Below are 13,546 nucleotides of genomic sequence, written 5' to 3' on the forward strand. Positions count from 1 at the left end.
CTGTGAGCACCTTTCCCAAAAGCCAGGGAAAGTGGACTTTGTTCTGCCATTACCATTTCCCTCCACAAGTGTTCAGAAGTTGCCACCACACACATAGCGTATTGCTCTACCTGTTGTATACTACTTGGTTTCCAACCTAAAACTGTAATTCTGAGTAGAAACACACAGGAGTAAGTCGCTGCAAACTCAGTAGGGTTTACTCCAGAATGAATAGGCCTAGGTTGAGCATTTACAATGGAATCTAGTAAATTGAATGAGTCTTAATTCTGAGTAAAAATGTACACAATTGCTCTTTTGAATTTCATATATTAAGTCATAAATAGTGCATACTGTATATGTTAAATAGATTAAATTACTTCAGGTTGGATCTATATTGTATATACAGTACATTTAACTTTTCAGCTACAGTAAATCAATGGATCCGCACCCCCAGATCTAACATATTTCTGAAAATTTTACATACTGACCTTGCCATACGTCTCCTAAAACCTACATACAGTCTACTTACCTTAGGCCTGAAATGTAGCATTTCCTCTTCTAGTCCCCACCCCCAAGTTTTTTTTTTCCTCCAAGTTAACTTAAAGTCTTCCAAAATCATGAATGTTGATAATGTTCTTCCAATTGTTTTAGGTCAGCTAACACATGTACTATAGTAGTGCACATCTTTTATTTAACAGAACAGAATGATAAACTTTATACAAATAAACCATACAACCAAACTGTACAACCGAGTTCCCTTCTAGCTGATAGAATGTCCTCTATACAAAACTATTCATATTTTTTTAAAATACTTCATTCAGATTCAATGTAAAACCAGCACCATTTATCATAAAAGATGAACCACACTTTGACCTAGATGTTTTAATGGTATTTAAAATCAGTACTACAAATTAAACACGACAAATTAAAAGCAATAATATTGAAATAAGTCCACTAGACAGCCATTTCCATTTTTATAGCTGGATGAGGATTATAACCTTCTATTTCGAAGTCATCTGCTTTGAAATCACTGATGTTTTCAACTTTGCGAAGAATTTTGAGTTTCGGAAAAGGTCTTGGTTGCCTCTGAAGCTGAAATTCAAAAATACATATATTCAGTAGAAACACACCTCAATTATGGAAGTGATTGCACAGTAAAACATTCTCCAAGTTTTAGTTTAAGCTAGTTGTAGAGGCTGCTGGCCATATCATGCGGAGACATGAGTCACTGGAAAAGACAATGGTAGGAAAGGTAGAAAGCAACAGAAGGAGAGGAAGGCCATTCCCCAGATGGACAGGTTCAATCAGGGAGGTCATGGACCTGAATCTATAAGACCTAAGCAGAGCAGTAGAGGATAGGGAGGCTTGGAGATGTCTCATATGCAGGGTCACCATGAGCTCAGGTCAACCTGAGGGCAGCTAACAAGAACAGTGTGCACCCATTGGGTGACCTTGGATAAGTCACACTCTTACCTTCAGAGGAAGGCAAAGGCAAACCCTGAACAAAATTTTCCACGAAAACCCCAGGGTTGTCACAAGTCAGAAACAACTCAAAGACAAACAGCAAAGTGCCCATGTATTCATGTACATATGTAGAAGAAAGTTACCTTTGATTAGGAGATTGCCTGTAGCTTATACCTGTAGCTACAAATGTAAGTTTGACACTATGTAGGTAGGTAAAGATGGGGTTTTCTTTCTTGTGTAATTAGAAACTACAGCAATGTCCCACAATACAGTAAAAGAGTACAGCCTATCATTGACTATCCAAGCCCATGGAAGTTAGGTCCATAAATGTTTTGGTCATGTACAGAAGGGTCCAAGAGGAGAAAAATAACTTTGAGTTTTACTGGCTAGCACAGGGCACAAGTCTGCAGTAAACTGACATTTATAAACTTTGGGAAAGAGGAAGAAAAATAAGATTATACCAAATAGACACTGTTTAATCCTTATTCCATGTCTTCAGAAGACTGATAAAACTGAAGTACACTGGTTAAGGTTATGTTCCATGCTGCAGAAGAATGCAGAATGGAACACAACATTCAGGCTTAGCTCAAATCATGTCAGGTACTTTGCTTGCAGCTATAGAACAAAACTGAATGTTAGGTATATGTGATTAACTAGTCTAAATGCTTACCTGGATTTTTAAAGGTTCAATATGGTTTAGGTATATATGAGCATCTCCCAGTGTGTGTATGAACTCACCAGGCTGTAATTTTTTTAAAAAAGAATACAATTTTAGTGCAGGAGCAGACACAGAATATGCATGATGATGCTGACAAGTCCCTTTGCAAAGTTCTTGAACAGGATTGATGTACTTCTTTCCAAGGCATCTCCCATATTCATACATTGTGTGTCCCCTATGGTGGACACATACTTGTGTTTTATTTAAATTTAGTATTTTTAACTGTGAACAAGAAATTAGTCCCCAAATCAATCCCTGAATGAAATTAGTATTTCTATATGATACACCAACTCAAAGGAGGCTTTCTGATATAAACCATGAAGCCATTTTGATCATTTATTAAGTATGAATATGTATAATCTGCCAAACAAGTATTATATTTTCAACTGGCATTTGTATTCCATTCCTGTTTTTCTGAAGGGTGGGCTGTCCAAAAACAGAATAGACCTGAAGGGAATCGGGGTGAACCAAGAGTGCAATCATATGCAATGATTGTTAAGGCAGTGTTTTCCATGGAGCTTGCTCTGAAATAAGTGTTTAGAGAGTTGCAGTTGAGTGTTAAGAGCTGTGACCTTAACATCAAAGATTATCAAGGCCAATGTTTCTAAAAAAGAACCCCTATCTATAATGGGGATTTTAAAAAGGCACTGGGTTGATAGGTTTAAAGAGGAAAGTGTTTAACAAAACAAAAGAGAGAAACTGCTTAGTTGTAGGAATGAAGCAGTGTGAATCCTCTTATTATACAGTAGATTAAAAGGGTTTAGTGGTCAGATTTGCACTGTTTTTCAGTAGATACCTAGTATCAAAGCATAGCCATGTATGTCCTTGGAGAAAAGGCAGAATATAAATGAATAATTAAAAATACATGGAGTAATCTTTTGCCATTTCCTGAATCTATAAATGATCTGTGGTTCATGAGTTTTCTGATCAATACCTGTCCGGCTACAATTTATAACTATTACCTGAACACTGCAGTGAGTTCTGAGGGATAAGATATCATGCAGGTTCAAAGAAGCAGAACAAATGCAATGCAATTCTGCCTCCTGTGTTTACAAAGAAAAAGTGGACTTCTCCTCCTGCAGAGGCTCCTGCTCTCTGAACTGCAATATTCTGCACGCAAAAGATAATTTTTCACCAATATCCACTATTCTTTATACTATACAGAGCCAACTCCCTTGCTCTTCCAAAGGATCTGCCAACCAATTTTCAAGCAATTGTTTCTGTATACAACTCTTTATATGGTACAACCTTTTCATATTAAAAATATATTTGTTTTAAAGGAAATGTAAAAAGCTAATACCTTTAAGCCTGTAACATGAGCTATCATTGAAGTTAGTAGTGAATAACTGGCAATGTTGAAAGGTACTCCTAATCCCATATCTCCAGAACGCTGGTACAACTGACAAGAAAGTTCACCATTCACAACATAGAACTGGCATAGAGCATGACATGGGGGTAAGGCCATTGCAGAGATATCTGAAAAGCAAAAGTCATGTTAATGATGATGATGATGATAATAATAATAATAATAATAATAATAATAATAATAATAATAATAATTTTTATTTATAAACCGCTATTCCGTGTTGATCATAGCGGTGTACAGATAAGAACTGCAATGACAAATACAAAATACAGGGTAAAAATTGCAATACATAAATAAAACTTCAGTAAAAACATTTCAAAATTACAAATTAAAACCATACATGTTAACAAAACAAAATTAAGTACTTAATATTCACTTTTATTTCTCTCAGTTATTTTTCAAGCCCCTGATTCCCATTTTCCAATATAGTAATACAATGTCATGTTTAGAAATTAAAAAAGGAATCTTTTAAAACTAAATCGCAGAGATGTCACTAGTTCATATGTACAAACTGTGAACTAGTGTGGTGTATGTAGAAACTGCTTTCAATTTATTTTTCAAATTTTATTTAAAAAGGGATGTGTGTGTGCTCAGGTAAATGAAAATATAAAAATAAAAGTGTGTTTATTTTTTATTCACAAATCATAGGACATACAAAGCCAACATGAAGTCAATTTACTAAAAATACATGCTTGATAATAATCACTATTCTGGTGTTGAACAACTGAATTAGTACAGTGTTCCCTCCACATTAGCTGGGGTTAGGGGTGAAAGACCCCTGTGAATGTGGAAAAACCACTAATAAAAAACACTATTCTTTTTACCTGAGAGAACATCTCTCTTGGAATCTCCAAGTCCTCCAGTGCAACTCTATGGTCCATACATGCCAGAAGTTGATCATAAAATCATGCTGGAAGACCTACAAATGCCTAGAGAATGTTTTCTCTAGGAATGTCTAGGTTTTCTAGTGAGAGGTTTGAAATTTATAAAAATGAAATAGCTATGCTAATACTTCCTTACTTTTTGCTTCTGTAACCTGCTTGCTTCAAGAGAACAGGACAATTGACTCATGGAATGAGTCTACAGCGTAAAGTGCAAATGGGCTACCTGGCCCCCACTCTTTCTTTCTGTGTGTGACTATAGCACATACACACACCTCTCTGCCTCCCTGCGTTATCAGTAGCTTGTCTAACTGCAAAACTATTCGTTAATTAGCATCTGCTTGCAAGGCAATTGTTGAAGAAACTGCTTGTTAGTAACTTCAAAGGGCTCAGCTCATGAACTTTTAAACCTTGCCTTAACAACTTAGTGCCTGATTACCTCATGGCTAGGTAGAAAGTGAAACAGCATAAACCGTATTAGGCAGTGGGCTGTTCTTGCTGGGTTTCTGCTAAAAGAAATGTATAAAAATTGTAACACAAACAAGGAAGGCTGCTGCAGCCTTGGAAAACACCTGTTTGGGTGGAGCTGTCAGCCCCGATCGGTGAATAAACTTATGTTTTTACTCTGGACCACACAATCGAGCCTCCGACTTTCTTATTTTGGCTGATCACTCCAAGAACTTTCCCAGAAGGGAAAATCCTTGCTCATATTACACTAGCACAACTCTATGGTCAACATCCAGCAGAATTGTGCTGATGAATTTAGAGATTACTAGAGAGAACATATTAATCAAAACCACAAATAATAAAATCTGCAAAAGTCAAAGCCACAAATGTGGAGAGCCAACTGTATAAACAACTGGAATGGACAATGATTTCCCATAATTCCCATACCTTTGGGATTCCATGCACACATGATAATTCTTCTGTCATCTGGATTGTTTCTGATAGTATCAATAACCTGCTGCAATTGATCTACTCCTTGTCCTGTATAATCTGAAAGGGAAAAACCCATACAGAATTTAAAATGGTGTTGACATATCATACAGACTCATTCTTAGGAGGCGGTTCATGTCACTTGCTTAAAAAAATATGAATTTTTCTTTCAGAAATGTTTACAAAGAAACACAAAGGAAAAATATGAATGCATACCAAGGATGTAAGGAATCACATCCTATTCATACCAAGGATGCAAGGAATCACAAAACTATTGGCAAAAGTGACCACAGATTGGCTCACATTAAGCATGTTTTTCTTTGATAACTGCAACAAGAAGTAATTTACCTGCACCTGAGAATGTACCATCACATACCTCACACCCCACAGAGAACCTTCATACTATCCAGTGCCAACTCAAGTATGTTATTCATTGAAGGCAGTTCACATATTCCTCTGCTGCTAATCAAGTTAAGAAAAATAAAGAATGTGCATGTGCAAACCAGATCTATAATCAGTATAGAAGTGGCTTATTCTCCATAGATTGACAGACAATGATCAAGCAACATCTGATGTCCCTTAGTTTTAAGACGGTGGTTTAAACCATTCGGTAATGGTGATCCCTGTGAAATCATGTCTGTTCAAGGTGAAATTGCAGCTATTAAATAATTCAGTTTCTTCTATATTAATCCAAGTACCAAGCCAGGGATAGGCAATATTTATTCTAGGTAAGGCTGATTGCTATCAATTATCTATGATTTGGACAGTGGTCTAATTGACAGAAATGCATCTTTTAATGTTAGCAGTTTCCAGAAGGAGCTCTACTGAACCTCAGCTAGATGATGGAAATCTGCTTTATTAAAGACATTAGTGTACCATTTTGCAAATACACCTTTAATATCTAGAACACTGGATTTCTGGTTATACACTGAAATCTGACATCAGATTTGAGGATAGCTATGTATATAAAACAATTTCCTCAATTCTCACCTGTGTTCATGTCTTTATATTCAGCTCCAAAATGTCTCCACTGGAAACCATAAACTGGACCCAAGTCTCCTTCCTCTCTAGAACAAAATCCCTGTTTGTCTAAGAACTGACGAGAACCATTAGCATCCCAAATTTTAACCCCTTTAGCAGAAAGCTCTTTTGCATTTGTAGAACCCTGTGTGGAGTAAGAAAGGAATGATTCAGAGTTCATCAAAAAGATTTTTATGATAATCAAAATAGCCTGAGGCACTTCTTGAATTTCTTAGAACTGTAAAGGATGATTCTGCCTCAACTTTCTTCTTCCAAATTGGGAAATGTGGACTAGAACAGACACAAAGTTAAATATTGGGCCCAAACCCTCTAGAACAATGGTTCTCAAATGTTGGCCATTCAGATGTTTTGGACTTCAGCTCCCGAATCCTTTACCATTTGCCATGATAGCTTGGACTTCTGGGAAGTGACATTCAAAACATACAAAGGACCAAGGTTTGAGAACCACTGCTTTAGAAATAAATCCATCTTGCAGCACTAAAATGCAGGTACAGTAAAAATTTCCTTTTTAAAATGTGTCAGGAGTTATTGTAAGCAATGAAATCTCAGCAAAGTAGTAATCTGAACACATCACTATCAGTAAGGTAAAATTCAGATGTATTGTAACAACCAGATTAACACTTATCCATTAATTTATTTCACTGACTAACAGAGTTATATGTGTTGTAATCTATAACTACCATTTTAATTTTTATGCATTTCTGACTTATAGCCTAAGCCCTAAGGCAAACCTACCACAGGGTTTCCTAGCAAGATTTGTTCAGAAGGGGTTTGCCTTTGCCTTCCTCTGAGTGTGACTTGCCCATAGGCAGCCAATAGGTTTCCATGGCTGAGTGGAGATTGAAACATTGTTTTCCCAACATCCTAATACAACACTCAAATCACTAATTTATGTGTAGTCCTGCGTTAATTCTGTTTCCCAATGCTGTTTCTTGCTTTAAAACTTTTATATGAATACAGAGTTTTACCTTCCTTCTGTTGCTTAATATTCAAAATGTTTGCTAAATGAACTGCTGCTGATCACTCACATGATGGGATATATAAGAAAATGAAACACAAAATGCTGTAACAATTTAACAATATAAAATCTAAATGAAAAATATTCAGCAGTTAGAATTATGTTTCTTACAAGCATGAAGAAAACAAAGGGTGTTTTGTACTTTCAAGTTTGATATGGTTGATACTTTCAAGTTTGATACAGGAGAAATTGTCCTGAAAAAAGCCCCACCTGCAATACTATTTTCCCAAACTGCATGCCCTTCTTTTTGAGTTCCCATACACAACTGGACTGTGTGAAGAGTGCTCAAACAGATAGCCTTTTGTTCTGATCCAGCATTGCTCCGCTTATATTCTTAATTCAAACAGTTACCACCAACATACAAGGCTATTGCTCGGTGACAAGTCACATACTTTGCATAGTCACTAGCACCCACAAGTAGGGATAGGAAAGAATCCTGTCTGCAAAGTAGATAACCAAGGCCAGTTAGTATAAACCAAGTTAGATAGATCAACAATCTAACACGGTATGAGGCAGCTTCCTACATCATGTTCTGTCTTCTAAGAAATGTTATTAGTTTGGAAGCAGTAACCTTCCAGCTGGAATTCTTAAAATTCCTATAATTTTCTCCTTTGTGTCTTTCCAACAATGAGTTGCACTTTTTAATTCACTAGGTTTCTGGAATTTAGCTGAAAGTGTGATTAGCAACAGAGAGAAAAGTCACTCTTCCTCATACACTGTGATCCCTCCAACACAAAACCACAATTTTATGCTTCAATTAAGCTTAGAAAAACTGAAGCTAATGGGAAGCATTTTTTGTATCTACTGGCAACATGAAGACAACTGAGGAAGAAAGGTTAAATTTCCTTGTGCTACAACCCTTCTCTACTGCAGTTAGACTTGACAATGCTTTCCACTGAGTCTTTGTGCAAAAATATGAATATATGTTTGTATTAAACCTCAAACAGAGAATAAGACCTAAAATACACTCATCCCTCCACATTTACGGCTTTGACTTTTGCAGATTTGATTATTCACAGATTTTATTATGTTATCTCTAGGAATATCTAGGTCCTCCAGCACAACTCAATGGGCAACTTTATGTTGCACTCAAGGACCTACAGATTCCTAGAGAGAACACTCCACTAAGTATTTGCAGCTCCTCCAGCACAATTTTATGGTCAATATCTGGCAGATGTTGACAGCAGAGTTGCACTGGAGGACCTAGAGATTCTTAGAGAGGTCTTCTCTCAGGTAAAAACATAGTGTTTTTGTTATTTGCTGTTTTTCCACATTCGTGGAGGTCCTGTGCTCCTAACCCTAGCGAATGTGGAGGGACATCTGTACACTACATTGCCCGGTCATGAATTACAACTAGCAGTACAAGAACATACTATCCATTATTATCAATTAAATATCTTACCTTGATAAACCAAAGTAGTTCTTCAAGTACTCCTTTCCAAAATACTCTTTTTGTCGTTAGCAATGGAAAATCATCTGAAAATATACGATGAGTTAGAACATTAGCTCTGTACAAGCAAAACGGAATACAGTCAGCCCTCCTTAGCCATGGATTTCTTATCCACAGATTCAAGCATCCACAGCTTGAAAATGCTTTAAAATATATAAATTCCAGAAAGCAAACCTTGATGTTTCCATTTTATATATATTTTCTATGCCACTGTATTGAATGAGACTTGAGCATCCATGGATTTTGTTATGCACGGGGAGTCCTGGAACCAAATGCCAGTGGATACCAAGGGTCCACTGTACCTCCTATTTTGAGCTACAAACTGCTGCATCCTCTACTACCTTAACACATGCATATTAATTCTTGCCAACTGAAAAACAGGGAGGAAATAAAACCACAAAGCATTATTTGGACAAACAGTCACATGACTGTCACAATTTTTAAGGACTAGGATAGCAGCACATTTTGATATAAAGTTTAACTCAACTTTGAATCACCTTTTCAGTCTTTAATTATCACAAACAAAGAAGCTCCCCTCCACCCCAAGTATGCTTATCTCATGAAAATGTCCATACACACCTGGAACAAAAATTGATCTTGGATCTGAGTGTTATATATGTCTACGATATCAAATAAATTACGCCTTTCAACATTTTTAAAATGATGTTTTAATCCAATATCCCAGAGCATAGTGTAAATATTTGGATGTGGACCTATGCCATGCTGAGCTACATACCCTCCCACACACACATTTACTATAAAGGCACCTTGCACAGCAATTGTGCTTCACGGATTGCAGGCAGGGTCGGAAAATTATCTGACTACTTCCCCATAGCCAGACACACAATAATTACAGGGATGCTGAGACCCCTTGAAGTGGTGGAAGTTGGGTGCTGCTGAGAGAGGGAGGAAATACCAACCCACAGGGCTCAAGAAAGGAGAACCAAAAGGAAACATAAGTGTTAGATCAGGAAAATGGCTCACTTCTGCCTTTTGACAGTTGCCCTCCCGCCAGGCAAATACAAATACCGCCAAGCAAATATAACAGCTATGTGGAGAGATGATAAATATATGGCCTGCTGTATTTTATATTAAAAAATATAAGAAAAGATTGAATAATACGCCTGCCAGGAACAGAAATGTGTTTACTGATCTCGATAGGGAAATGGGGATGTATGTGTGGTATTGTATTTCTTTGATGGCTTCTTCCCTACTTGTCTTTGTCTTCATTTTTAACTCTCATGAATACGTATTTAGAAAAGCAGGTGATAAATAATAAACATGAAGTAAAGTGTTAGCGTAGATATATATTCAAATCTAGGCTGCCAGCCGGTTGGGATTTTATGACATGGTAAACCACCCACCGAAATACCCTAAAGGCACCAGATCCCATCTGATCTTGGCAACTAAGCAGGGTCAGCTCTGGTTAGTACTTGGATGGGAGACCACCAACAAATACCACTGTATTTAAGAGGCAGGAACTGGCAAAAACACCCCTGTATACCCCTTGCCTAAGAAAACCCTTTGAAATTCATGGGGTCACTATAATTTGAGACCTGAAGGCACATACACACTTGCCCTCTATGTGATCCATGGCTCAGTTCTGGATGTAGTCAGAGCAAATCTGCCAAAAATGGACACAAAAAAGTCAGTGCATGGTTAGTACTTGGATGAGACACACACTCTCTCTACATATATATAACTATCTATCTATCTATATAGTGTGTGTGTGTGTGTGTGTGTGTGTTTATCTGCCTGAAATTCACCTCTGTGTGTGTGTGTATATATATATATACACACACACATACTATATATATTTATTTAATAATATATATATATATGTATGTATGTATTTGTGTGTATATACATATACATAGCGTATGTGCCTTAAATTCACATGTATACACACACTTTATATATATATATATATAATATTATAATGTTTTCGTGTGTGCATGTGTGTGTATAGTGTGTGTTTATCTGCCTTAAATTCCCCTGTATATTAACACACACTCTTTACATATTTAATATATATATATTATATATAATGTATTTGTGTGTGTGTGTGTGTATATATATATATTCTATGTCTTAAATTCACTATATATATATATATATATATATATATTGTGTATAATATATTTGTGTGTATATATATATATAGTGTATGTGTGTGTCTTAAATTCACCTGTATATACACACACACTTTATATGTAATATAATGTGTGTGTAGATAGATATATAGATATATAGATAGATAGATAGATAGACAGAGAGAGAGAGAGAGGGGCCTTTTCTTGGCCACTGGAGCCCTTCTTCCTGAGGCGACTGAGGAGTCGAGATCAGAACAAGGCCAAGTACTGCTTCCCGCCAAAACTGCCCCCTCCGCTCTGCTTGGAAGAGTGACTCTGGAGCCTGCAGTTCCCAGAATCCCCTCCAAGAGTGGCCGATGGGCTTTCTAGTCCGAATGGTCACTTCTTCACCTCTGAGGCTGTAGCGGGCTTGCATCCCGAAGACGGAGAGGGTCCCGGTGCCGGTGCGGTCCTCCTTCCGGTGCCCGAAGCGCAGGATCTGCTCCAGCTGCCTCAGGTACTGGAGCTCCCCGTGAGGCGGCGGCGGCGGCGGCGGCGAGGCCTCCTCCGCTTCCTGCCCCAAAGTCGCCTCAGCCGGCATGGCGAAGCCCAGGAGGGACCCAAAAACTCTCCTCCGCCGCTCGAGACAAAAAAACTTCAAAACCGGCGCCACCGAAAATGGCCGCCATTTTCCCGCTCAGCCAATAGGGGACGAGGAGAGGCGGGCACTGCTGCCAATACTCGGCGCTTATTGGCCGACACGGCTTGTGGGCGTTCTATTGCCACAGTCCCCTGCGCAGTAGTCAGGTGTTCCTTAATTTCTCCACAGCAGACAATAGGGAAAGCGGTTAGCCGCCATTTTAACTGCCACCTCTCTCTCTCTCTCTCTCTCTCTCTCTCCCTCCCGTGGAATGCTGGGAGTTGTAGTCTGGTGAGGTGTTCAGCCTCCTCTGTCAAAGAGAGCTCTGGTGCCTCGTCAAACTACAAATCCCAATGTTCCACAGATGGAGCCCTGGCAGTTAAAAAAGTGGATACACTGCAGTGTATTTCTGCACTGCAGAAATAATCTGGTTTGACACTACTTTTAATCGCCATGGCTCAGTGCTATGGAAGTTAAAAGCGGTGACAAACCGGATTATTTCTGCAGTGTGGATGCAGCCTACGATTTTCACTAAATTAGTACAGTACAATTTTTTTAAACTAAGGATTCTGTGTCCACTAAAACCCGCTTAGGCTGCATCCGCACTGCAGAAATAATCCAGTTTGATGCCACTTTTAATTGCCATGGCTCAATGCTATGGAATTCTGGGAACTGTAGTTTCTTCCCAGAACAAACTACAATTCCCAGAAATGTGTAACGGTAAGCCATGGAAGTTGAAAGTGGTGTCAAACTGGATTGTTTCTGCAGCACGAACACAGCCTAAGTGGGTTTAGTGGACACAGAATCCTTAGTTTAAAAAAAAATGTCTACTAATTTACTCATAAATTATAGGCTGCATCTGCACTGCAGAAATAATCCGGTTTGTCACCGCTTTTAACCGCCACGGCTCAGTGCCATAGAATACTGGGAATTGTAGTATGTTCCCAGAACAAACTACAATTCCCAGAATTCTATGGCATTGAGCCATGACAAACCAGATTATTGCTGTAGTGCAGGTACAGCCATATTTTCCATATGTCACTGAATGTAATGGTAATAGTTGTGACACAAGCAACCAGGGAAATTAAAATTATACAGTCAGCCCTCTGGTTTCACTGTGGATCCGTTCTGGAACGCACACGCACACCGCGAAAACAGAGGCTCGCACTGCACATATTCAAGCCCCATAGGCTTTAATGGGGTGCGCCACTGTGCATGCGCCCAGGGTGTGCACACTGGGCACACGCACCATTGAAAATAGTGGAGGTCGCCCCTCCACGGATATTCGAGGTCATGGGTCTCAGATCTGTGAGGGGCAACTGTACGATGGGTCCTTAATATCTGCTGGGGTTTGGTTCCAGGACCCCCACGGATAACGAAAGCCGTGGATGCTTAAGTCCCATTAAATACAATGGATAAATCCCTGGAATTAAAATCTACTTTATCCATGAAATTTGGGCACTTTGCCTCCTATGTGATAAGGTACGGTATTTAGACAGAAAATGCAGCAAGTAGTTTCAGGGTGGTTGTGTTTTCTTTTTAAAGGTCGCATTATTACTACTAGAGAACTAATGTGATTTAACTGATCTCAGTGCTGGACTAGCACTTCAAATGACCTGATTTCAAATTCCTGCTCAGCCATGAAAATCCTTCTCAATGAATGACTTTGGGCAAGTCACCTTTTCTCAGATTTAGATGGCAAACCTCTGAATAAATCTAGCCTCCCCACCAAAAACACCCCTAGAATAGGGTCACCTTAAAGGCATAAAACAACAACCTTTTTTTTTTTACAGCTAGAGATGTGGTAAGGTGCTTGAGTGATTTTCTGTCTCTGTGCCAAAATGATGTGGCTGACTTTAAGAAAGTACTATGAATCTTAACTTTTTTGGGAGGGAGGGTCCTATTGATTCCCATATTGACAAGATATAAATTAAATATATATTATTTTGCTTCAAGAACCAACGTATCTTGATGTGCCCTG

General features: G+C 38.4%; 1 protein-coding gene across 1 annotated transcript; it reads right to left on the minus strand.

Moving 5' to 3' along the window:
• Positions 1-346: 346 nt before the first annotated feature.
• LOC149317235 (thymidylate synthase-like) lies at positions 347-11,639 on the minus strand. The gene is made up of 7 exons (XM_089517145.1): positions 11,337-11,639; positions 8,806-8,879; positions 6,335-6,509; positions 5,303-5,404; positions 3,462-3,637; positions 2,114-2,185; positions 347-1,071 (listed from the first exon to the last, which is right to left on the minus strand). The coding sequence occupies exons 1-7, from the start codon at positions 11,524-11,526 to the stop codon at positions 934-936; spliced, it is 927 nt and encodes a 308-aa protein (XP_089373271.1). The 5' UTR covers positions 11,527-11,639; the 3' UTR covers positions 347-933.
• Between the last annotated feature and the right edge of the window lie 1,907 nt (positions 11,640-13,546).

This window comes from Sceloporus occidentalis, unplaced genomic scaffold (genome assembly GCF_023333645.1).
Source record: "Sceloporus occidentalis isolate IW3139 unplaced genomic scaffold, rSceOcc1.0.p SCAF_3, whole genome shotgun sequence".
In the NCBI taxonomy this organism is placed as follows: Eukaryota; Metazoa; Chordata; class Lepidosauria; order Squamata; family Phrynosomatidae; genus Sceloporus; species Sceloporus occidentalis.